The 24,305-nt window shown below is 60.8% G+C and overlaps 1 protein-coding gene across 1 annotated transcript in view; it reads left to right on the forward strand.

Annotated features, from left to right (window-relative positions):
* Positions 1-24,305, forward strand: part of WNT7A (Wnt family member 7A) — a 44,714-nt gene that overhangs the window by 10,546 nt on the left and 9,863 nt on the right. The window contains exon 3 of the mRNA XM_056129587.1: positions 9,806-10,077. Within this exon, the coding sequence (XP_055985562.1) occupies positions 9,806-10,077 (272 nt within the window). The remainder of the gene's footprint in view (positions 1-9,805; positions 10,078-24,305) is intronic.

Consider the following 24,305-nt stretch of genomic DNA (forward strand, 5'->3'; position numbering starts at 1 on the left):
CAGTCAGCACATGGGTCATATGGCCAGGGTCAGTCCCAGCCCCTGCCCCAGCACTGGGGGGCACCCCCCTCCCCATGGCACCTGGCATGAGGGTGAGCGGGGAGAGTTGGGGTGCAGTCTCTGCCTTCATCCCCAGTGCTGTGCAGTGTGGAGGAACTGCCATCCCGTCTCTGGACCTGAGACCACTGTTTGACCCCCACCCCGATCCTAAATCTGTCCCCCTTTTCTCTCCCCACTCCTTCCCACCTCTTACTGCACATCCCATCTTCAGGAAAATTCCAGAAGTCTCTGCCTGCTGCCCTGATCCACCCCTCACCGCCCCCCACCACCACTGCAGTGTCCAGTACAGCATATCAGATGTCCAGGGCATGGTGCTATTGCCCAGTGTCCAGTTCAGCACCCCAGGATGTCCAGGGCATTGGTGCTATGGCCTAATGTCCAGTACGGCATCCCAGAATGTCCAGACATTGGTGCTGTGGCCCAGTGTCCAGTTCCACACCCCAGATGTCCAGGGCATTGGTGCTGTGACTCCCCGTGGCTTTGAGCACGAAGCACCCACAGTGTCCTGACCCTCCAGAGACACTGGGGCCCTCCGCTGCCCCCTCCACCTGCACCGCTGCCTTCTGCCCCCCAGGCCTCCTGCCTCAGCTGTTCTGTCCACCCGGACACTCCTGTGTCCTTCTGCCATGGTTTGCAGCTCACGTGTCCCCCCCTCCCCCCAAAGACTCCTCCCGTCCATCACCTGCATTCTGGTCCTGTGGCTTGTCTGGGGGCTCCCAAGTGCTGGCCGGGGTGGGAGTCAGTGGCAGAGGCTCAGCCCCAGACCTGGCATGCGTACCAGCTAGAGGGGACTGGAGGTGGGGACTGCTCTGGGCAGTGTCAGCCCCTCTGGCCCTGCGGCCTCGGGGGACGCCAGACACCCCGGGCTTACAGTGTGACACCCCTTCCTGGGGAGTCTGTGTGTGTGCCCATCCATTCTGCCCGGTCAGCCAAGCCGTCACTCAGCGTGGGGGCCCATGTGTGGGGGAGGTGGCACCTGGTGGACGCTGGGGGTGGGTGTCTTGTCATCCAAGGCTGAGGTCCCTGCTGGGGGCACTGTGGTGTCTGTGGTCGGGGCTGGCAGGAGGGTGGCCGGTGGCGCAGCGCTGTTGTAGACCAGTGGATTTCCACCCTTCACCCCTGCAGACCAGTATTTCCTGGGTCTCTAAAGCAGAGAGAGAGAGAGAGAGAGAGAGAGAGAGAGAGAGAGAGAGAGAGAGAGAGAGAGACTGAGAAACTGTTTAGGGTTAGGGGTTCAGTTCCTGAGCCCGCTCATTGCCCTGTGGGCATGGCTGGGGCTAGCCCTGGAGGCCATGCGTGCTCCATCCGGCCTCACTCTCCCTGAGCATGACCCTGCCCCTCCGTTATCCATGACACCAGTGTCCAGAGTCGTAAGATCCGCAGGATCAGGGCCCGGGGTCCCCAGCAGTAACTTCCCATTTGACCAGCCGGAAGGTCCCGGGTGACAGCGCCCACTGGTTCACCTGTTTGTTCGCTGCCTCCGTGTCCTGAAGATTTGGGCAGAACATGCAGGTGCCCTGGAGTCCGTGGCTCCTGTTGACCATTAAGCACATGGAGGCAGCCGGGGGTGGGGGCAAAGGCAGCCCCCTGCACCATTGCCAGAGGCCACTTGCTCAGTTGCCATGCACGGGGCTTGGAAGGAGCCTTCCCAGTCTCTGCGTGACTCATGCAGGTAACCGGGCCCACTGCCCACACGTTTATCCGTTGACCTACCCCACAGGTGTCTGCAAGAACCTTCTGTGAGGTCAGCACTGGGGTTGGCCGGACCCCAAGACCTCACCGACTGGGGCTGGAAGAGCCAACTCAGCCAATGCTGAGGACCCCTGACCCAGGCCCCTTGGGTGAAGGGGGCCGAAAACAGCTGGAGTGAGAGATGGGGCCCAGTCAGCCCTGCAGGACCCTGAGGACCAGAATTGGGGTGTGGCTGGAAGATGTTGTGGTTCCTGTCCCCTGTGTCCAAGGGGGTGTGGGAAGAGGCCCCGAATGTTGGCACTCGGAGAAATGCGCCTGTCCCCGGTGATAAAGACAAATCACTGTCACCAAAGAAATGACCTTTCCGCCCTCTGGAGACAGCTGTCTTCTCCCCTAAACTTTTCTCTGTTCGGTGGGGGCGGGGGCCAGCGGCCCTGGTCAGGAATTGTCCAGGGATGGGTCTCTTGGCCCCGCCCACCCCATGGACAAACCAGGTAACTTGGGAGCGTTTCTGGGCTTCTGGTCTGTTTGTCCCCTCCTGGGGTCTTGGGTCTGGGCTCCACTGTGCTGTCCTTTCCCACGCGGGGCTGGGAGCGAGCCTCTGCGGGAGGGACTGTCCGAAGCCCCCGCCAGACAGAAGCCAGGGGCGGGACGCTCCACTTTCTGCCATCTCTGAACAATGCGCCATCTTGCCCCAAAAAAGACCCATTCTTCCCCTATTCTTGCTCAGAATGGAGGCGAACAAAGGACTTTTTGTCTCCTTGGCATTTTTTTTTTTTTGCAAGCTTCAGTTCATCCTGGGTTTTAGCTCCCGACACCAACCTCAGAGATGGGTCTCCGGTGCTTGTGTTTGCTTCCTCGGGTCCACGCGGCAGGCATGCACACGGACCCACATTCACGCATGTCACCGGCTGCCCCGGGCTCCCCCGCCCCCTGCAGAGATTCAGTTCCCCAAAAGTCGGGGGGGGGGAGAGGTCACAGCTCAGGTTAAGGCAGGAGTTCTGCCCTCCCCACTGCATGTGAACCACACGGGGAGGGGGGGGCCGTCCTGGCACCGTCAGAGGATCTCGGGGCTCCTTGCAGCTGTGTCCGTGGGGTGCTTACCCGCTGGGCGCGGCCTGCCTCGGGTGGGGCCTTCGCTTCTGGGCCCCTTCTGACCTCAGGAATGGGGTCGGGATAGGAGTCCACCCCTCTGGTCCCCCAAGCCCTGTTTTCCTCTTGGTTTTGGTTTTGGGGGGCCCTACCATGAGACTCAGGATTTACTCCTGGCTCGTGCTCAAGGGTCACTCCTGGCAGGGCTCAGGGCCACGTGGGGTGCTGTGGATGGAGCCAGGTCAGCCGTGCGGAAGGCTGGTGTTGTTCAGTCCCCGGGCCGTTGGAGAAAAAGGGGATTCCAAGGAGGGGACAGCACCCTGGAAGCGGAGGGCAGAGGCTGGAGGGGGCGGGGCTGAGACCAGGGGGCGGGGCTGAAGACAGGGGCGGGGTGTAGGCCAGGGGCGGGGCGGAGGCCAGAGGGGGCGGGGCTGACCCGAGGCAGGTGGTCCACTCGGGAGAAGCCCTGGGCTGGCTGGGATGGGGCCACGGCAGGGCCCCCCATGTCCATCTCCACGTGCGTGGTACTTCGCCGGGCTCAGCCAGACACCTGCTCCCGGCTCCCAGTCCTTCTGGCTGGCCCTCGGGATGCACCCTGGCTCCTCTGGGTGGGGACAGCGGGCGGGGCGGCGCCCGTCATGCCACGGGGCTGGCAACAGCAACCTTTTTCCATCTGTAGAGTTTCCAAATCATCATTTATTTCAGCTCGTGTCACTCTCTGACCCGTGCGCTTTAAATAACCCACGACAACAACAACAAGAAAAAGTACAATGCATTTGTGGTTTCCAGTAAGATACCGTAAATACACCCAGATAATATTCCGGTGCGAGCCATTTGCCGCGGCCACTCAGGGTGCAGGGCGGGGCTGTGGAATCTTTCAGGCTGGCCGGGCCTGGGGTTGTTTCCTCTGTCCCTGCCCAGGAGCTGGGACACAGGAGGGCGTCAGCCAGGCCAGCTCCACCCCCCCCCCCCTCAGTTTTCCCACCTCCGCGATGGGCTGAGCTTTGCAGAGCACCTTGGTGGTCAGTGACCAGGGCCAGAGATACCCTGAGTCTCATGCCATCTTCACGGCCTCTTGCCAGTGTCCTCCTGGTGGCCCCCATGACCCAGAGGGGGACACAGACACCGGTTCTGGCTGGCCAGCTGAATAAAGAGCAGAGGAGGGACAGATAAGCCCCATTGTCTCTGCTCACCCCTACAAACTTTACCTGGAGGTGGTGGGTGTTGGCCAGTGCGTGGAGGAGGAGGCGAGGGCAGGGCTGGCGGGGATCAGGAGAGCCTGGTTCTAACCGCCTGGACTCAGTCTGACCACTGGGGCCCCCCATGTTCCCAGAGGACGCCTGGACGCTGGGTCTGGGGCTCAGGGTACTGGATGATGAGAGCTGGTGGGGCCCGCCCCTGTCCCCAGCACTGTCCCTGACTCCCAGCTGGGCTCACGGTCGGGTTTTTTTTTTCTTCTTCTTCCTTTTTGGGTCACACTGGCGATGCTCAGGGGTTACTCCTGGCTCTGAACTGGGGAATTACTCCTGGCGGTGCTCAGGAGTACCATATGGGATGCCAGGGATTAAACCGGGGCCGGCTGCATGCAAGGTAAACACCCTCCCCGCTGTACTATCGCTCCAGCCCCTCATAGGTGGGTTTAAGGAACATCCTGGGGACTGAAGGGACATGAAGGAGAGAGGCTGGCGGGGGGGAGGGGGGGAGGCCGAGAGGGTGGATCCAGCCTGGCAGACAGGTGAGACAGAGCCAAGCTCAGCATCTTCCGGTCACCGGTCTTTCATGGAAGATCCAGGGAAGTGACGAGAGTGGAGGGGGCTTTGCTGAGGGATAGGGGAGGGGGATAGTCTCAGGACTGGGAGGCCAGAGCCTGAGCGGGCAGTGAGGGTTCATGTCCTTCTCTGAGGTCCATCTCTAGAGTGGACACAGCAGCAGTTTGGTGCGCAGGGGCCCATCTCTGGGTGTCAGGGAGTTGGACTATGGGGAACGTTTAAAACAGAGCCTGGCGAGGGACAGCCCTTGGGCCATGCACAGCCCATCCACCTGTCCTGCAGCTTCTAGAACCATCCACACAGACTCCAAGGCAGCATCCAGAAATCCAGAACACGCCCCAGCAGGAAACCTCCCCCCACCTGTCCCCCAGTCTGGCGTAGGACTCCTGGGTGTGGTTCGAGAATGGCACTGTCCCTGAGCCTTTGGGAACTTCAGGGCACTTGGCGGGGCTTCCTGGCGCTGCCTGGCTGAGTGGCCTCTTGGGCCTCAGTTTCCCCTCAGATATAATGCCGGGAGACTCTTCCCTGGGGTGGGGCAGGATGGCGACTGAGATGAGATGTCCCATCCCAGGGGCCCCCGGCCCTCTGAGCCCATTGTCAGCATCTGTCCTGTATCTGGTATCTCGGCCGTTTGGTGGGTGTTCTCGTTACTCATGTCCGTGTCAGCCGATAATGACCGGGTGACGTCTCCGGGCCGAGATAGGGGCGTCTGGATAAGGGCAGAGAATCTCAGCAATCACTCCTGGGTTCTCGGTCCCGGGGGCCTGATGGAGGTGGGGGGAGTGAGGCCACTTTCTGGGGGCCGGGGGGATGGGAAGACTCACAGGTCACTTGGCCCCTCAGAACCTCAGTTTTTTCACCTTTATGTTGTGAGGAAGGGACTCACCCAACAGACTGTGACAAAATGCCCTGCAGAGTGCCCTCCGGGAGTGGGGCCTGGGGGTGGGGACCCCGGGGGGTCTTTCCCCTCCATCCTTCTCCCCCTGAAGCAAAACCCGAAACAGGCTCTCTCACCGGGTCCGGCCCGGCCTCGCTCTGCCGCTTCTCTCTGCACCTGGTGGGGGTGCAGTGGGCACGGTGAACCTGCTCCCCCCCCCCCAAACCTCCTGCCTGGACCAGTGGCCACTCCGGAAGGGGCATGTGGTGCTGGGACTCTCCTGAGTCTGTCTGCTTGACTCACGGGGAGCGTGCCAAAGCGCCTGCTTTCCTGATGGTTCTATGCCCAGGGACTGTGGGCCGGAAGGGGTGTGTGTGTATGGGGGGGGACGGGGGGACGGACAGGTAGCGGCCAGGCAGTCCCGACCCCTTCCTGAGGCAAAGCGAAGTTCCCAGAGGTGACTTGCCCAAGACCAGTCCACTTCCGTCAAAAGTGGCCCCCGGTGGGGCTGGAGCAATAGCACAGCGGGTAGGGCGTTTGCCTTGCATGTGACTGACCTGGGTTCGATTCCCAGCATCCCAGATGGTCCCCTGAGCACCACCAGAAGTAGTTTCTGAGTGCATGAGCCAGGAGTAACCCCTGAGCATTGCCAGGTGTGACCCAAAAAGCAAAAAAAAAAAAACCCAAAACAGAAGTGGCCCCGGATCTGGGATCTGCTCGGGTGCCCCCCACACCCCGGGCTGCCCGTGAGCCATGAGAGCAGGACAGATGTGACCCCTGGGCCTGTGTGAGCTGGTGGTCACAGCGACAGCTTGGGGGGGCAGGGTTCAGAACCCACCTTGGCGGCTCCACCCAACTGAGCCCCCACAGCACCCTGTGGGTGCGGCCGTGCCCTTAGCTCTGGGGTTCTGGGGTTCACACACCTGCATATGTTCCCCCACCTCTGCCCCCAGTCCCAGAGAGCGGCAGAGCCTGATTTGGGCCCCCCCCCCGGCCAGCTGAGGCCCAGGTAGTTGAGGGGAGGCCGGGAGCAGGCAGTGGCGGCCCGTTGTTGGTGGGCAAGGTCAGAGGTCAGAGGCACAGGTCCCCAGGAAGCCTTTTACCCCCGGGTTCTGGGGTCCCTCGTGATATCAGAGTGCAGGGGCGAAGGCCTGGCGAGGCCCCTGGTCTGGGGGTCCCACCTTGAATCCGGGGACTCCCTGTGCCAGTGTGCCATGGTCCTTCCCCATGGGATGGGCGAGAGGGACCCTGTTGCTGTCTGTGAGTTTCCCAGGGACATGGGGGGACCCTGCCCTGCCCAGGCAGGAGCTTTCCAGAAGGACACGCCCCCGTGGCTCTGAGGCTGGGTCCCTCCCCACTTGTAGACCCTGTTCTTGCTCTGCTAAAGGGGCGCAGCCTCCCTCCTGCCCCCCACCCTGCAGAGCCCCGCTCTCCCCAGCATTGCGCAGGCTGGATGGGGGTCCGGAGGCCAGGGCTGAGCTCTGCTGTCTCCCTGGGCTGTCCCAGCCACTGGGGACTTTCCCTGGCCCTGGTTGCTCCATCGAGACCCCACTGCGTTCACACAGCCCTCGCACACGGGGTTTGTGCGGGGTTTAACTTAACGCAGGGTCACACAGCCCTGAGCGGCACCAGGGACTGTCCCTATCACCCCCGCCGTCTGCTTGCTGCCTGCTCCCCAGATTAATTTCCGGGTGCTTGGCCCTCTGTCTCCCAATTTTATCACCCAGTTTCTTTCTCAGTGGCCCAGAAACTCAGCGATGAGGAACCAGTGCCCCACTTGGCTGGGCCGCTCCAGGAGCACCCGAGCCCTAAGTCTGCACCTCGGCAGCAGGGTGGCCCCAGCCAGCACCCATCCAGGGCCCTCACCTCCTGGTTGCAGTCCTGGGCACCTTTGGCCAGGTGGGGGGATTCTCCCAGCTCCGGCATTTACTCTGCGAGTCCAGCTGTTGAATCTTTTTTTAAATATGAAGATACTTTACTATGTTTCTGCTATGTAGCATAATAGAGAATGTTTCGATTATATTTTGTCACACAGCAGATGGGACGGGTTTCTCTCCGATTCCGGAGAATCTCAACCTCATCTGTCTTTTGGATGAGCCGGTTTCTTCTTCTCTTCCTCCCTCTCGCCCTTCCTCCTCCCTCCCTCCTCCCTCCCTCCCTTTCTTCCCCCCTTTCTTCCCCCCTTCCTTCCTTCCTTCCTTCCTTCCTTCCTTCCTTCCTTCCCTCCCTCCCTCCCACCCTCCCTCCCTCCCTCCCTCCTTCCCTCTTTCTTTCTTTCCTTCCTTCCTTCCTTCCTTCCTTCCCCTTTCTTTCTTCTTTCCTTCCTTCCTTCTCCCCCTCCCTTCCTTCCCCTCCCTTCCTTCTCCTTCCTTCCTTCCTTCCTTCCTTCTTTCCTTCCTTTCTTTTTTCTTCCTTTCTTCTTCCCTTCTTTCCTTCCTTCCTTCCTTCCTTCCTTCCTTTCTTCATTCCTTCCTTCCTTTCCCTTCCTTCTTTCCATCCTCCCTTCCTTCCTTCCTTCCTTCCTTCCTTCCTTCCTTCCTTCCTTCCTTCTTTACTTCCTTCCTTCCCCTTCCTTCCCTCTCCCTTCCTTCATTCCTTCCTTCCTTTTTTCTTTCCATATTTCCTTTCTTCCTTCTCTCTCTTTTTCCCTCTTTCTTTATCTTTCCTTCTTCCTTTCTTTCGCAACCAGCAATGCTCAGAGGTTCCTGGCTGTGCACTCAGGAATTTCTCCTGTTGGTGCTCATCACATGGGATGCTGGGGATGGGACCTGGGTTGACCGCATGCAGGGCAAATGCCCTCCCCAGATCCAGTCTTATGGCTCCAGCCCAGATGCAGCCTCTTTGGATATCTGTGACGCCATTTGCAAGGGCAGTAATGGTGCTTGGTAGGACATTTTGCTAAGTTGCTCTGTCACGTGTCCTTGCTCGGAACACTCACTTTCCCCCTGTGATCTGGTTTTGAGCACTTGACTGTGTGCTTCTTCATGTTTGTGCACGGGCCTGGCAGAGGACGAGGCGTTGTGTGCCCATACGGGCGCCCACAGAGGGTGCAGTGTCCTCTCGCCTCACCCCCATCGAACCAAAGCGAGCTCAACTCTGTTTGAGCCGGAAGGAAGCGTTTCAGGACAGCTCTGCCCGGTGTTGCCCGTCTTACTGCCGCAGTGCCACAGAGCCAGGAACAATTCTCAGCCCTTGACAGCTGCTCACTGAGAACCCACCTCCTGTCTCCCAGCCGCCGAATCTCATTTCTTTCCTCCTGTCCTGCCAGGCGGGTCCATGGCCACTTTCCTTCCAAACCTCATCCTCCGCTGGGTCCCCCCAAACCCGAGCTGGGCACGTCTCGCCTCTCCCTGCTCCGCGGGGGTCCGTCTGCCTTTGGCTCCGGCCCTGCCGGCCTTCCCTGAGCCCAACCTCACTGGGGAGATGATCACAGACGTTGAGTCCAGAGGATCAAACCTGCTGGCCGCCACACCGGAAGCCAAGCTGCTGTGCGCTGTCCTGGTCCCGCTGCCACCCTGGGTGCTCTGTCCACATGCCCCGCGGGCAGGCTTTCAGGTGCTAAGTCCAGAATATGTGCAGGTCGGAGCCCAGGAGATTTTCAAGTAAACACCCTGCAGCCAGCCCCCAAGTTTGGGGGCGGCTGAGGGCAGCCTCTGAGTGAGAGGGCAGCACCCCAAGGTTTCTGAGGCACCCCGAGCCCCTCCCGCTGCTGTCCTGGTTTCCCCCAGGCAGACGGCCGCCCCACCTCATCCCCGTCCCCACCATCTGGGTCACATGCGAGCTTCCGGGCTCCTCTGCCAACACTCACAGTCTGGAGTGGGGTGGGGAGGGGTAGGGACAAGAGGCGGGGACAGACCCCGAAAGTCGCGTGCGCCCGGTGCGGGGGACAGACAGAGTTCAGGGTGTCGGTCTGCCTCATGGCACCAAGCGGCACCTGTGCCCGTCCCACAGCTGGAGGGACACGACCTGAGTTCCCGGCTGCTGAGGGAAGCCCCGGGGATCAGCCCCGCTCTGGCAGCAGGGGTAGAAGCCTCAGCCACCTGCGCAGTGGCTGGTCATCACAGCACTGGGGGACCCCTGGGCTGGTCCCAGGCCCAGCAGCCAGCCCGCGTTTTCCCTGCCTGCTTCTCCGTCGGCACCTGCGAGCAGTCAGGACAGCGGGTGGAGAGGCTCAGGCCTGGCACAGGGCTGGACAGGACAGGGCACGGTCCACATCTCCAGCAGGCAGTTTCTTGGTGACCATGAGCTTCGCCTCCCCTGGGCCTGCCCCTCCAGCCTGGCCCTGACCCCCGCCTCTCCCCACCTCTACCCGTAGGGAGCCGGGAGGCTGCCTTCACCTATGCCATCATCGCGGCCGGCGTGGCCCACGCCATCACGGCCGCCTGCACCCAGGGGAACCTGAGCGACTGCGGCTGCGACAAGGAGAAGCAGGGCCAGTACCAGCGGGACGAGGGCTGGAAGTGGGGCGGCTGCTCCGCCGACATCCGCTATGGCATCGGCTTCGCCAAGGTCTTCGTGGACGCCCGGGAGATCAAGCAGAACGCCCGGACGCTTATGAACCTGCACAACAACGAAGCGGGCCGCAAGGTAGGGGCGAGGGAGGGGGGGCATCTGCTGGGTCTCGCTCCCAGCACCGGGGGTGGGGGGGATGCTCAGCATTTGGGGGGTAGCCGGTCGGGGACCCCCAGAGTGGAATCTGGTTCAAAGATCGTGGGAGTCACTTAACGCAGTGAAAGTGGGCTGGGGGTTTGCGTTTGTCTGGGGGGGCCACCGGGTCAGCTGGTCAAGCCTGGGTTTGGACTGAGGAGGGCGGGGCAGGTGAGCTCAGTAGGAGCCGCCCGGCTGGAGCACCTGCCGCTGCTAATGTGGCCTAGGTCATCTCAACCAAGGTCTGGAGCTCAAAATAAAGGAGGTGATGGTTCATTTGCTCAAGTTCCTTCGGATCCTCCCTGGACTCAACTTCAAGACAGTCAGGGATGAGCCTGGTGGAGGTGGCCCGAGCACCCCTGCCCATGGGAGCAGAGAGGCACACAGGGCTGGGGAGAGGGGTCTCAGAGAAGCAGGCAGAACAACCCCCACTTTTGGGAAACTGATCCAAGCAAAAAGGGTGCACAGCTCCCTCAGGGCAGCATCTGAGCAGGGGCAGCTTGGCCAGGCATCCCTGGGCATCCAAGCCTGGTGCGGGCAGTGCACTGGACTCAGCCTGGAGTGGACTCTGGGGGTGCTCAGAGCCCCCAGACCCAGGAGGGGCAGGAGGGCACAGGTTGGGGCCAGCTGCTCAGGTGCCAGGACGTGTGTGGGCACTTCTGGGTCCCAGGGGTCAGGAGGAGAAGAAATGACATTAGCCAGGATGCCCTGTGTGGGGGACCAGGGGGGGCAGAGCGACTCAGCCGTCCGGGGCGCATCCCCAATGCCAGCTCTTAGGACAGGAGACTTGGTCCGCAGGGCCCTGGTTCCTTGGAATTCCTTCATTCACAGGCAGGGGCATCGTGAAGGGGCCCCATAAGTCTCAGAAAGACAGAAAAGGCAGGCCGAGAGATCGCACAGCGCAGAGGGCATTTGCCTTGCACGCGGCCAGCTGGGTTCAATCGTTGACACCCCACAGGGCCCCCAATACCTCCAGGAGTGATTCCTGAGTGAAAGGCCAGGAGTAACCCCTGAGCATCACCGAGTGTAGCCCCAAGCCAAAAGAAGTTAATAATTATTTTTTATTTTTTAATGAATCACCATGATGTGCAGTTACAGACTTATACACCTTCATGATTACATTTCAGTCATAAAATGATCGAGTACCCATCCCTCCCCTGGTGCACATTTTCTGCCACCAATGTCCCCGGTATCCCTCCTGTCCCCCCATCCTCCTACCTGCCTCTGTGGCAGGCACACTCCCTAATAAATAATTTTTTTAAATGTCAAAAAGCCTGGGAAACTACCTGTGATGTATTCGATATGCCAAACACAGTAACAAGAAGTCTCACAATGGAGACGTCACTGGTGCCCGCTCGAACAAATCAATGAACAACGGGAGGACAGTGCTACAGTCAAAAAAAGCTTTAGCAAAAGACAAAAAAAGGCGAAAAGAAGGGTCCTCATGGGGCTACAGCTGAGACACCAGCAGGGTAACCCACGCAGGGGCCGGGGCCCAGCTATCTGCAGGGGTCCTCAGACACACTTGTTGGGGGGGATCAGCCTTGAGGTGGCCCCTGGGAAAGGATGAGCTGGAGCTGGTGTTCTGGGTGCTGAGTGGAAACCAGGCCTGTGCAGGGGCACCTGCAGAGAGCAAGACAGGGCCCAGTGCTGAGCCAGCCATGGTACCGCCAGGTGGGACCCAGTGGGCAGAGGACAGCCTGGCCCGCAGGGGAGTCTGTCTGGAAGGGGTGCTGGGGGCCCGCCCCACCCCTCCGAGGCCTCTCCACATCCTGTGTGTCATTGCCTCAGGCCCACGTGTGAGTCACACAGAGCTCACCCAGCCAGCCCCAGGGTCACATCCCGGGGCCATGTCAGCCTGTGCCGTCCCCCCCACCCCCCGCCCTGGGCTCCAGATTTCTTAGGGCTGAGGCCACAGGTGATGGGCACCCCTCGCCCTGGCGGTTCTCACCCTCTGCAGCCAAGAGAAGTGATGGCAGCTCCCAGACTGACTGGGTGGCTCGTCGGCAGGGCCTGTCTGGGAGCGCAGGATGCGATTCCAAGCCTGGCCTGAGTATTCCATGAGGGGCCTGGGTTTCAAGAGCCCCACCACCCCCCCACCACCCGCACAGCTGTGGGGGCCACCCCCCCTGACTGACACAGAGCGGGAGGGGCCGTGCAGAGGTCCTCAGCCCAATCTTGGTAGGCTTCCTGGAGGAGTGGGCCCCTGCAAATGCATGAGGGTTAGCCAAACAGACGAGAGAGGGGATGCCCAGGCTAGTGTGGGCTCTGGTGGCCAGAGGTCAAGAGTCCAGATGGCTGGTCTGTGGGCCCCTGAGGTCAGCCGCAGGATCATGTCCAGGACAAGGTACCAGACAGAGGTCCTGGGGTGTCCACTCCCAGCTGCCCATGTGCAGAAGGGCAAGGGGTCCTGGGGAGCTGCTGGTGGGCTGGAAGAGAGACAGCGTCTTCAACATTAGCCCCAGGCAGGGATGCGAGGTCAGAACAGGGTCCACACTGGGGCTTGGGCAGCAGGAATGGAGGACCACGGCCATGCAGGGCAGGTAAGTGCCCATCCTAGAGCAGGGCTGGACAGCGGCCACTCAGCCCAGCCAGTCCCTCCTTCCCAGTCCTGTGACCTAAAGGCCCCACACATGTCCAAGTGCTCAGGGACCAAGAGGGCCCTCTGGCCTGGTCCTCAGTTTCCCGGACAGTCAAGTGGGCTCGCGAAACCCCATGACTCATGTCTCTCAGGCACGTTCGGGGCCAGGTGAGGGCCCCCATCGGAGCTGCCCCGGTTTCCTGGAAGGCACAGCCCTCCCGGGGAAAGCCCGGGGAAGGTTGGGCCGCCAGCGTGCGGCCCGGCCACAGCCACTACTCCTCTTGGAGCGTCTTGGAAACGCTCACAGATGTGTTTATCGCCGCTCGGGGCTCCCGCGGCAGGAGACAAGACTCAACCTGACGCGGCTCTGGGGCTCGTTGGCAGCTGGGGCGCGAGCAGGAGGAGGCGGGTGAAGCCGGGGAGGGGGTGTGTGGCCCAAAGGGCAAAGGTGGCCGGCGCGGGGTGCTGGGTCCTGGGTCCTGCGAGGTCTCTGTGGCTGAGCGGCTGGAGGGAGGCTGGGGTGAGCGGGTGAAGGAGGCGGCCGGCGCTGACATCTATCTCCTTGGGGGGTGGCTTTGGGATCAGAGTTTCTCTCTGTTGAAAGCCCAAGTGGTTCAGGTTGAGGTGGCTGGATATTCATTGGGGTCTGACTGCAAACACTGACATTGTGGGATGCCCCGTGGGAAAGAGTCAGAGGCCGGGAGCCGCTCGGAGTCTGTGGACGGCAGGAACCCGGGGGCCGGGGCTGCTTCCCTCTGGCTTTGGTGGGGACGACTCTAACCCTCCGTCGCTGTTGGGAGGTAGAGTTGGGGGGGGCGAGGATTCGGGGCTCCCTGCCAAGGGGGAGTGGGAAGCTCAGCCTGGGGGAGAGGGCCCCTCCTCTTAGCAGGCTGGGGGGCTGGAGGGCAGGAGCTCCAGGTGGACACAGTGGGAGGGTGGACAGGGCAGATGGGGGCGTCCAGAGTCGCGTCCTGGACACTCACAGCAGCGGCTGCGCTTAACAGGGCCCAGGACCAACCAGGCTGTGAGAACTGGGGGTGAACGGGGGTCCTGGGAGTAGAGGGGAACCTTTTGGGGGTCTGGGCATTCATACAGGGCCCTGGGGCCCTGGGGGGTTCTGCAGGCCCCGGGAGCCTCCTGTGGGGTGACCTGCAGAGACCATGCAGAGATGGGGGTCACGGGCTTCCTCTCAGGGGGGTCAGAGCAGCAGAGAGCCTGGCACTCTCACCCACACGGGCCTTGGAGTGGTAGCAGGAACAGCTGCTGAGGCAGCAGAAGAAACGGGACCGGCTGATGGGTGGTGGGTGGACACTGCCCCGCGCTGGGATGAGCAGGACCTTGGCAGAAGCCCCTGGGCATGGGAGCAGGTGATGGATGCTTGGGTCATCGACGGGACCCCGCGGCCAGCAAGGGGGGTGCCCGGAAGCTGCCACTCCCTGCATTTTCATTCAGCAGAGAGGCAATGTCTGAGCCCTTGCTGGCGGCCCCTGGCACGGGTGGGCAGGGCAGAGGGCAGAGCCCGGTCCAGGGGACACACAGTGGCCCAACTCTGGGTGTTAGGAATGACGGGGTCGCACCTGAATGACGAGGTCGGGGAGTGGCATCTGGGGTGCGTTCCCCGCGAGACAGTGGCGAAGGGGGCTCTCAGTACTGGCCCTCTGCTCCCTACAGCCCCATCCAGGGCCCCCCGGAAGCCCCCACGAGCCTCAGGAGGACGTGGCCACCGGCCGGTGGGCGGGGGAGATGGGGTGTGGGGTCCCCGTGCCCCGGGGTCTCCGGCGGCCGCTGGCCCTGCTGGAATGCACCGTTGGCTGCGGCCCGCTCTGGCGAGATGAGCTCAGGCCGATGGAATTCCACCTGAGCTCGAGTCCCCTCCCTGGCCCTGCCCAGCCCCTCGCTGGCTGGCGGAGGTGCCGGTCTTGTCCCTTCCTGCCCTGCCCCGTCTGGTCTGCAGCTCCTGTGAGCGGGTCCCACTCTGCCTGGCCAGGGGAGGCCTGAGTCAGGGTGTCCTGGGGGTGGGACCCAGATAAGGGCCGCTCAGCTATGCCCCTCTCTGCCGTCCTGAGGGCCACTTGCATATTTGACCCGAGAAGGCGTTCAGGGGTGGCATGTCAAGGGCCGTGGTGCCAGGCTCTACCAGGCCAGCTGCTGTGGCCTCCTTCCACCTCAGGGCCCAGGGCACAACTGGGTTGTCACCTTCTATGGACCTGGGTGCATCGCCTATCTCCAGGGTTTCCATAGTGGGACCTTCCTTCCAGCCCTACAGGGGTCTTACAGGGCGGGGGTGGACACTGAACCCGGAGAGCAGACACACACGCGCCCAGAGTTCGGGCTTATACCTGCCTCAGGGCCTTTGCACATACTTTCCTTTTGTCTGGAATGTCCCTCCCTTAGGTCTTTGCCTACCCACCTCCCAGGGTCCCTGCGGCTCCCTGCTGGCCTCCCCTGCAGCAGCCTCTGCCGACTCTGTACCACCCTTACCTGATTTCGCAAACACTTCAGCTCCGGGTCACGGTGCCTCCCTTCCACTCTCTGCCCTGTGTGTCTGCTGCCTGTGTCCACCCACACGCAGGGCCGCGCGAGCAGAGTGTCCGGCTTATCCCCTGTGCTCAGCGTGTTCATGAATGAATGAAATGACACACATGCACCCTGACCTTGAAAGTAGGACCCCCCTCCCCCGCCACACACACACACATACCTTGGAAACTCAACTTTGAGATGGACTGGGGAGATGTCCGAGTGAGCACGGCCAGATATCCGGGGGACAGAGTCTGCGACGGTGTTTTCTATCGCTCAGCCCCGTGAGATTTTGCCGGTTTCAAGGAAACGTTCGTTGAGATTTTATAGACTGACCCGCGCTGACCCAGACTCCCCAAGTGTCTGTCCTCTCAGCTTGATGGCTTGTCAGTGCTCAACTCTCCTCCTAAGCGGTCCTGTCCCGCCCACCTCCCCCCCCATCCCCATCCCCTCAACTCCCACTCCGCTCCCCAGCACAGCCAGTCTGTGCTCGACTCCTAGGATGGAATCATTCAGGGAAGTTGTAACGCGGAACTGTGCAGTGGTTGGGGTTGGCTTTCCCGGGCTCGGTTTTATTCCCTCGAGACTGCTTCATGGTGTTTCTGGAGAGTTCTTGCCCCTCACTGCCCAGTGATCCTTCACAGAGCAGACGCATCCCCGTGTGTAACCTTCTGCCTGTTGAGGTCCATCTGGGGTCCCTTCTGGTGACTTCAAGGCTCTGTGTGACAGTGGAACCGTTGGTTCTCTGTGCCGTGCCCAGCACGCAGGACTGGAGGGGCTGGTCAGTGTTCTTAGCCGTAGGGAAGTGTCCAGCTCCCAGCAGCCACGGTGGAAAAGCTTTGCCTGTTCCTGCCAGTACCACCCACGCGGACTGGTCTCTGCCCACTCCCTTGCCCTGGCATTGGGGTATCCCTTTATCAGCTGGCCACTCTACCGGGGCCAGCTGTGATGGGCATTTCCCAATGGGTCTGGTGGGTTTCGTCCCCTTCTCGACTCGCTGGCGATCCCTCCTTGGTGGACGCTCATGGCGCTTTTTGCCGGATTCTACTTAGACGCTTGAGCTTTGAGATTTCTTCATCTGTTCTAGAGGTTTTTCCCCCTCCGACTCATAGTTTGTCTTTGCAGAGGGTCTTTTTCAGAGCAGAAGTTTTTTTTTTGGGGGGGGGGGTGTTACACCCAGTGATGCTCACGGGTTACTCCTGGCTCCGCACTCAGGAATCGTTCCTGGAGCTGCTCAAGGGACCATATGGGATACCGGGGGTCGATCTTGGGTTGACATATGCAAGTCACACGCCCTCCCCTCTGTACCCTACTCCAGTCCGCCTCTGCTTTCTCTCTCACTCAACCAAGCATTCTTGGGACTGTCCCCTGCTGGAATGTTCTCTGCTGACTGGCTTGTCCAGCCAAGTGCTACGACATCCATCCAGGTCCTACAATATGGACAGTTTTTGTTCAGATGGTTTTTGTTTCGTGTGGAACCGGGCTGGAGCGGGTAGGGCGTTTGCCTTGCACGCGGCCAACCTGGGTTCGATTCCTCCGCCCCTCTCGGAGAGCCCCGCAAGCTACCGAGAGTATCTCGCCCGCACGGCAAAGCCTGGCAAGCTGCCCGTGACATATTCAATATGCCAAAAACAGTGACAGCAAGTCTCACAATTTGTTGTGAGACGCTGGTGCCTGCTCTAGCAAAATCGATGAACAACGGGAGGACTGTGCTACCATGTCATGCCGTAGGACCAACCATGCCCAGATGCCCAGTAGGGCTATTCCTTCTAACTCAGCTCTGTGTGGCACTAACTCCTGTTCTCCTAACGCTGTACTGTTCCTACTAGCTGTTCAGGAGTGAGCCTGGCAGTGTCTGGTTAAACTTGTGGGGTGCTGGGATTCTTACCAGGGTTGGCCACCTTCACCCCTGAGCTATCTCTCCTGTCCCCCTTACAACCGATGTTGAATGAATGATTCCATAAAGAGAACATTTGGCATCTGGGTCATGTGCTGGTATGTGAATCTCCCCCTCTGGCCATCTGTGTCTCCCAGCTCCTAGTGGACAGATGCTGGCCAGAGGCTCAACAGTGAGTGAGCAAAGGAGCAGGCCGCCCGCCTGGCCACCAGGGCTGGCCTCCCACCCGCCCCAGGGGAGCCAGGATGTGGGAGCTGCTGGTGGGGGCCCCTTGGGGCACAGCCTGAGGCACAGGCAGGCAGGCCAGGGCAGGCAGGCCTAGAGGAAGGTGCAGTGGACGCGACTGAGGAGGGTCAGGGTGGAGCCCAAGGAGGTTCTGATTTTACTGGATGACACAGCCAGGACAGAGCCCAGCCAGGTCAGGTCAGCAAGGGCCCCGCGGGATAGCCCAGGAGGGGCCCCGCTAGAAGGCCGAGTGGGATGTGGGATGCCATGAGGGGCCAGGAGGGGCCAGGAGGATCCCCCCTCGGGCCTCATGCCCCCTGGCCCCGGGAGTGCCCCCTTGACCCTGGGCTGCTAAGACACTCTCCGCTCCAGCCCAGGAAGGACCCAGAGGTGGTGGCTGGAGCTCGTGGCCTGGGAGGTGCTTGGGGAGCGCAGCCTGGAGTGACGGTCACGGCAGGTGCCACTGACCCTGTCACTGATGGCAGCGTGCGGGGGCAAGAGAGACACAGGGCTCGTGTCTGCGAGGAAGGGAGTGCTGAGGGCAGTCCGGGGTGGGGAGCGAGGGGTCACCAGTCCCACTCTGATTACCCTCACCCCACATCCCATAAGATAGAGCTCTCTGGGACTCGCTTCCCTTTGCCAAGGCCAGGACGGGAACAGAGAGCTTCAGAAACCTCCCCCTTGCTCACTCACTGTTGACCACAGCCTCGGGCCAGCATCTGTCCACTAGGAGCTGGAGGACACAGATGGCCAAAGGGACAGATTCACACACCAGCGCATGACCCAGATGCCAAATGTTCTCTTTATGGAGTAATTCATTCAACATCGGTTGTGTGTGTGGGGGGGGGGAGGGTGCAGGGACCGTTTGACCACTCCCGGGGGGCTACGGGGGCCACGGTGTGTCCATCCTTCACCCCTTCCCATGCTGGGGTGCATGGTTCATGCTAGCATGGGGGCCCTGGGGACCCCAGTTTTGCTGCTTGTGGGTGGAGTGGCCTCAGACATGTTACAGCTCCTCTGTGCCTCAGTTTCTCCATCTGTAGACCAGGAGCAGCGATCCTGGTTTGTGGGGTAGTGTGGGGCCCCGGGAATTGGGAGGAGCTTCAGTTCCAGGGTCCCGAAGAGTCGCTGGCGGCCCCCCATGAGTCCTGCCCTTGAAATCACCAGGGGAGCAAGATCAAACAGAGGCAGAGGCTACGGTGCCCGAAGGCCTGTCGGACATTAGGGTTATTGATAGGAGCCATGGGGGTCAGTCCTCCTGCCTTCCTGACCCCCCGCCAGCCTGAGTTGGTTGTCGGGTTGTGGGGAGAAACCTCTGGTTTCCTGGGAGTTTTCCCACCGGCTGCTGGGGCTTCTGCTGGGGCCTCACTTGAAACCCCCCAGAGGGGGTGGTGGCAGCCTGGGGGGGGGGCCTGGGAGGCTCCCCAGAGAGGTGGAACCTGGGCTCAGTTACACCCTGATGAGACCAAGTCAAAAGGCGCCCACCAGGGGACAATCGCCCCCTTTGTCCTCCAGGGCGCAGGACTCTGGGGTGTTATCAAATCTGCCGGGAGGGAAGAGGCAGGAAGTGGAAGGGGAGAGGGCCAGGGGGCCAGGAACACGGCCCCAAAACACCATTGGTGCCTGGCTGTTGGTGGATGGGTGTTGTCTTCCCGAAGCCCCAACACTTCTGTGTCCCCAGAGAAGTCCAGGGGCCCAGGATCTCCCAACGGGCTCCTCGACCCGCCTCCCGGCCACTTTCTGCCAGCACGCTCAGTGGCTTCTGAGGCTCAGTGAAGGCCGCTACTCTTGGGATGCCTGCACCCCAACCCCTGCTCTGGCTTCAGGGCTTGTCCTTGCTATGGCCTTGGCTCCCCACTAGGCCATTCCCGCAGATGGGCGGCAGGGCCCAGGCCATGTCCTTCGGGGTATCCAGGCTCCCAGGCAGTTCCCACTGCAGAATGAGACTCCCCTAATCCCAGAGTGCACCCCACCAGGATGATGCAAGGGGCCACAGGCGAGAGTCACCATTGGGGGTCAGGGCATGAGGCTAGGAGTCACAGGAAGGAAATGGGGCCCAAAGGGGGCCATATTTGGGAAAATGTTGAGAAGCACCAGCCAAGGCGTGAGGCATCCCGGTTGTCCTGGGCTCCAGGGAGGCTTCTGGCTTTCTTAACTTGAGCAGATGGCAGATAGGCCAGGGACGGGTAGGCCAAACAGTGGTGGGGTTAGAGGGATGGAGAATGGATGGGTGGGTGGGTGGGTGGGTGGATAGATGAATGAGTGAATGAGTGGACAGATGGGTGGGTGAGTGGATAGATGAATGAGTGGGTGCGTGGGTGAGTGGATGGATGGATGGATGGGTGGATGGATGATGGATGGATGGATGGATGGATGGATGGGTGGATGGATGGGTGGGTGGATGGATGGATAGGTGAATGAGTGGATGGATGGGTGGGTGAGTGGATAGATGAATGAGTGGGTGAGTGGGTGAGTGGATGGATGGATGGGTGGATAGATGGGTGGGTGGATGGATGGGTGAGTGGATGGATAGGTGAATGAGTAGATGGGTGGGTGGATAGATGGATGGGTTGGTGGGTGGATGGGTGGGTGGATGGTGCATGAGTAGGTAGATAGATGAGGGAATGAATGAGTGGGGTAAAGGATGGGCACTGGAGGATGGATGAGTGGGGGAGGGCATCTGGGATGCATGAGTACTTATTTAAAAGGATAATTGGTTGAATGAGCAGGTTGGAGAGCTGTTCTCATCGCTGGCAAGTTGGACATTTTCCCAGTGTGGTCACCAGACCTGCGGAAAGAAAGGGCTGGAAATCCACTCATTGATTCATCCCCTGGTGTTCGAGAAGCACCTATTGATGTGTCCGGTCATGTCTTAGGCCCGGAAATTAGATGGCACTTGCCTCGACGGGGTTGACATTCCAGAGGGAAAGCAGAGGGCACGCTCGTCCCCGAGAGAGTTGGAACCTCTGAGGGCCACAGAGGGAGAAATGAAGCAGGCAGAGGGGCCATTTCCCATGCGGGTCAGGAGGGCCGAGCTGGGAACAGGAAGTGCGGTCCCGAGAGAACAGCGGAGGGGCTGGAACCCGGCCCTGAGGAGGCAGGAGGGAGTGAGCTGGGTGTGTTGGGGCGCGGAGTGGGAGGGGGGGCAGCAGAACGGGGGCGTGGGGAGAATCACCAGAGGTGACTTGGACCGTGGGCTGACTCACTTCTGAGGCTCGGCCCGGCCTGTGGGTCCCTGGCGCGTTCCTGCCTCTCCCTCCTTGCTCTGGGCAGTTGGAAGCTGTCAGCGTTTAATTACAGCCCCCGCTCTCCGTGGTTTACAACTCGACCGTAAAACAGGCCCTGGGCGGCATGTGGCACCTCCGAGTGATTCACTTGCTCCCGTGTCTATATTTAGTGCCATTTCATGCCCGCGGGCCAGGCGCTCAGAGAGAAAAGGGAGCAGGAATTCAGGGCGAGTTGGGTAGGTTGGTTCGCGTTTGTCTTTCAGCACCAAGCCCTGCTCTCACTCCCTTGCTGAACCCGCTCTTTGGAAAGTGACTAGCGGCCTCGACCCGCGTTGTTCTTCGTTTCCAAAAGGGTCCCTGGTTGAGGCCCCTTCACTCCCGAAAGCTGTGTGTGGGCCCTGGGGAAGGGACTGGGGTATGAAAGGCCACTCAGGTGACAAAGGCCCCGCGGCCTAGACTTTCCCATGACGCAGGCTGAACCCTTGCAGACTGAGGGCCACGCCCTTCCAAAGTGGGGGTTCCAGAGACTTCCGGTCAGGTCATCTGTGGGCACTCCGGGTTTTGTTTGTTTTTTTTGGGTTTTGGGTCACAGGGGTTACTCCTGGCTCTGCACTCAGGAATTACTCCTGGCGGTGCTTGGGGGACCATATGGGATGCTGGGAATTGAACCCGGGTTGGCCTTGTGCAAGGCAAATGCCCTTCCTGCTGTGCTATGCCTCCAGCCCCACACTCCGGCTTTTGATGGTGCACCAGGCGCCTCAGAAACAGCCAAACTGCAGCTGCCAAGAACTTAGGTCTGTGGAGGCACCTGGACTCTGCACACCTGCCCCCAGGACCACCCAGCCCGGGAACCGCTGAGGTTCTGACCCTGTTCTCCTTGAGTGACTGGCGGGCTCCCCCCACCTAGTGGTCTTCGTGCTTCTCTGGCCACATCAAGGAGCGAGGAGGTCTCCTAACATCCCTCGGTGCTGTGGAATCAGCTGAGCGCACAGGTCCGTCCTCTTTCCTGCGGTCACGCTGGGTCTTTGGAATCTGGCCTTTGCTTTACCTTCTCTCCCAGCTCAGTTCAGGCCCAGGTCAGCTCCAGCCCGCAGGTGCCTCCGCTTTGGCCAGGGCAGAGCACCAGGCAGCTTGATTGCCCCTGGGAACAGGGAGCTCACTCTCCTTAGGACGCCACCTCCATCCTCTAGGCTCTCCCCAAGCCGGATGCCACCCTCTGTAGAGCACAAACCTGCAGAAACCTGGAGACTCGAACCGGCTCTCTGCCAAACCTCGGGGCCCGAGCACGGACCCTCTAGCAACCTGTCTCCAGTCTCTGCTAGCACCCTGACGTGGCTTCCGTTATTATGCACCCCCAGTTTTCCCGAGGCTCGGAGAGGTTAAATAAAGCTCCGTCACCCAGCAGCTAGGGGGTGGCAGAGCCAGGGTCCCCTGTACCACAGAGCCTGGCCTGCTGACAGAACCTCAGAGACGCCCAGGAGGGTGGGCGCGAGGAGCGCCCAGTGGCGGGACAAACCCCAAGTCCCTCTTAAGCTCCGGGTCTCAGCTCCCAGACAATCCCTGGAGTTTCAAAACAGTAAGAAACTGACTCCTCCTTGAGCATGACCCCCCATTTCATCGGCCTGGGGGGTGCTCCCCCCACACCTTCCCAGGATCTTCCCTGGGGACGGAGATAACCCTGGATGTTTCCCTGCCCCTCAGCCCACCACCCTTAGCTCCCACCCACCACCACCTGGCTGGAAAAACCTGACTCTGCCAGGACAGAAAAAATGACATCGCCAGGAGGTGTCCCTGCGCGGGAGGGGACCTGGGACAGGACACTGACCAGCACAGAAAAGAGGGAGTCAAAGGGCTTCATTGGTTTGGGGTCACCTGGCTGGACTTTGCAGGGGCTGGGTGGGCGCAGCGCTCTCAGCTGCCTCCCTGCTCCTCCGTCCCCCCTGCAGTGACTGGCCCCAAGACCCAGCTTGGTGCTTCTCACCCTGCTCCAATGGGGACGTGTCGAGACTCACGGCGGGCCCCCCCCCCCCCCCCCCGGGAAGGACACAGACTCAGAGAAGAGTGAGTCACCTGGGCTGGAGCGATAGCACAGCAGGGAGGGCGTTTGCCTTGCATGCAGCCGACCCGGGTTCGATTCCCAGCATCCCATAGGGTCCCCTGAGCGCCGCCAGGAATAATTCCTGAGTGCATGAGCCAGGAGGAACCCCTGTGCATCGCCTGGTGTGACCCAAAAAGCAAAAAAATAGAGTGAGTGACCTCACTCAGGCACTGATGCAGTAGCATTCAGAATCCCCTCATTTCTTCACTCATTTCTTTCTTTGCTCATTGAATTACTCATTCACTCACTTATTGACTCACTCCTTCGCTCTCTTACTCACTCACGTCTACTTGTTATTCGTCCTCATTGCATTGTTCACTCATTTATTAACTCATTCGTTCCTTCACTTATGCAGTCATGGGTCACTCATTTATTGGCTACCTGTCCACTCACTGCATTATTCACTCGTCTTTTTACCAACTTGTTCATTTGCCCGTGAGTCTGCTCCTTCATGCAGGCTCTCGTTCGCTCATCATTCATTCATTCATTCATTCATTCCCGCATCCTTTCCTCTGCTGGCGGAGGCCCCTGAGACGCATCTTTGAGAGCCTGCAGACGAGACAGAGTGCAGTTCCGTGGTGATGCCCCTCCAGTGCTCTGGGTGCTGAGAGGGGCAGCAAACCAGGATGTGGGTGCGAGGGTGCGTGGAGAGGTTGGTGGGGAGGGGCTGGAGCAGGGAGGTGTGCCATGTGCGTTCATGGGGGTCTGGGTGGGGCCGAGAGTCTCCCCCCATTCTCACCGCCCCTGAACCTTCTCTCTGTGCCCGTGGACTCGCCTTTCCTAGGCCTGGAGCGTAGACTCAGTGCGGGCTTTGTGGGGTCCACTGCCTTGAACGCTCCCTGGGTCCCTCCGAGCGGGTCAGGGCTTCTTCAGGTCACTGAGCCCCAGTCCCCGAGATCCTCCTGCACCCGCTGATGGACAGTGCTGAGACACAGTTCTCCTTCCCCCACAGGGCTGCAGACCTGGGTCTTGGGGGACAGTTTGTAGCTGACTGGCTGCTCCAGGGGGTTCTGGGGCCCAGGCTCAGGAAAGGGGTCACGGCTGAGCCTCCATCTGCACCCACTCGGGCCGCTGGCAAGGGTGTCTCTAATGCCACATGCCCACTGTCCCGTGGGGCCTCGGTCCTGCTGCCTGGCCTTGTCTCCTACGCACTGGGTGACTCTTGGACTGAGCACGGCTATGTCCAGCACCCCACAGCACCCGAGCCAGGAGCCGACGGGTTCAGGCCCTGCCTGGGGCAGCTGGAGAGAGAAGAGGGTGCAGTGGACCCCAGCTGCCCCTGCCCTGCACCCCCTGCACCCCCAATCAGGTGCCAGGCACATTACTTCCGGCCCTCTCTGGTTTAGGGCAAAACTTTTTGTGTCCCCCTCCTCGAAGGAATGGAAAGGAACAATTCCTCTAGAAGGCCAGGCTGATTCTTATCATGGCATTGTCTCCAAAGTCCCAGGCAGGGAGGGGACTGCCTGGGGCAGAGACAGGAGGGGCCCCCTGGGCAGTGAGGCCAGACAGCAGGACGGTCCTTGGGTCCTTGGCACTTTCCCTGGAGAGTCCATGGTAAGTGGGTGTGGCCAGCAGCACCCCCTCCCCCTCCAGAGGGGACCCCGGATCAGAGTGCCCCTGTCC

The sequence above is a fragment of the Sorex fumeus genome, unplaced genomic scaffold, assembly GCF_029834395.1.
Source record: "Sorex fumeus unplaced genomic scaffold, SorFum_2.1 ptg000072l, whole genome shotgun sequence".
NCBI classification, from domain to species: Eukaryota; Metazoa; Chordata; class Mammalia; order Eulipotyphla; family Soricidae; genus Sorex; species Sorex fumeus.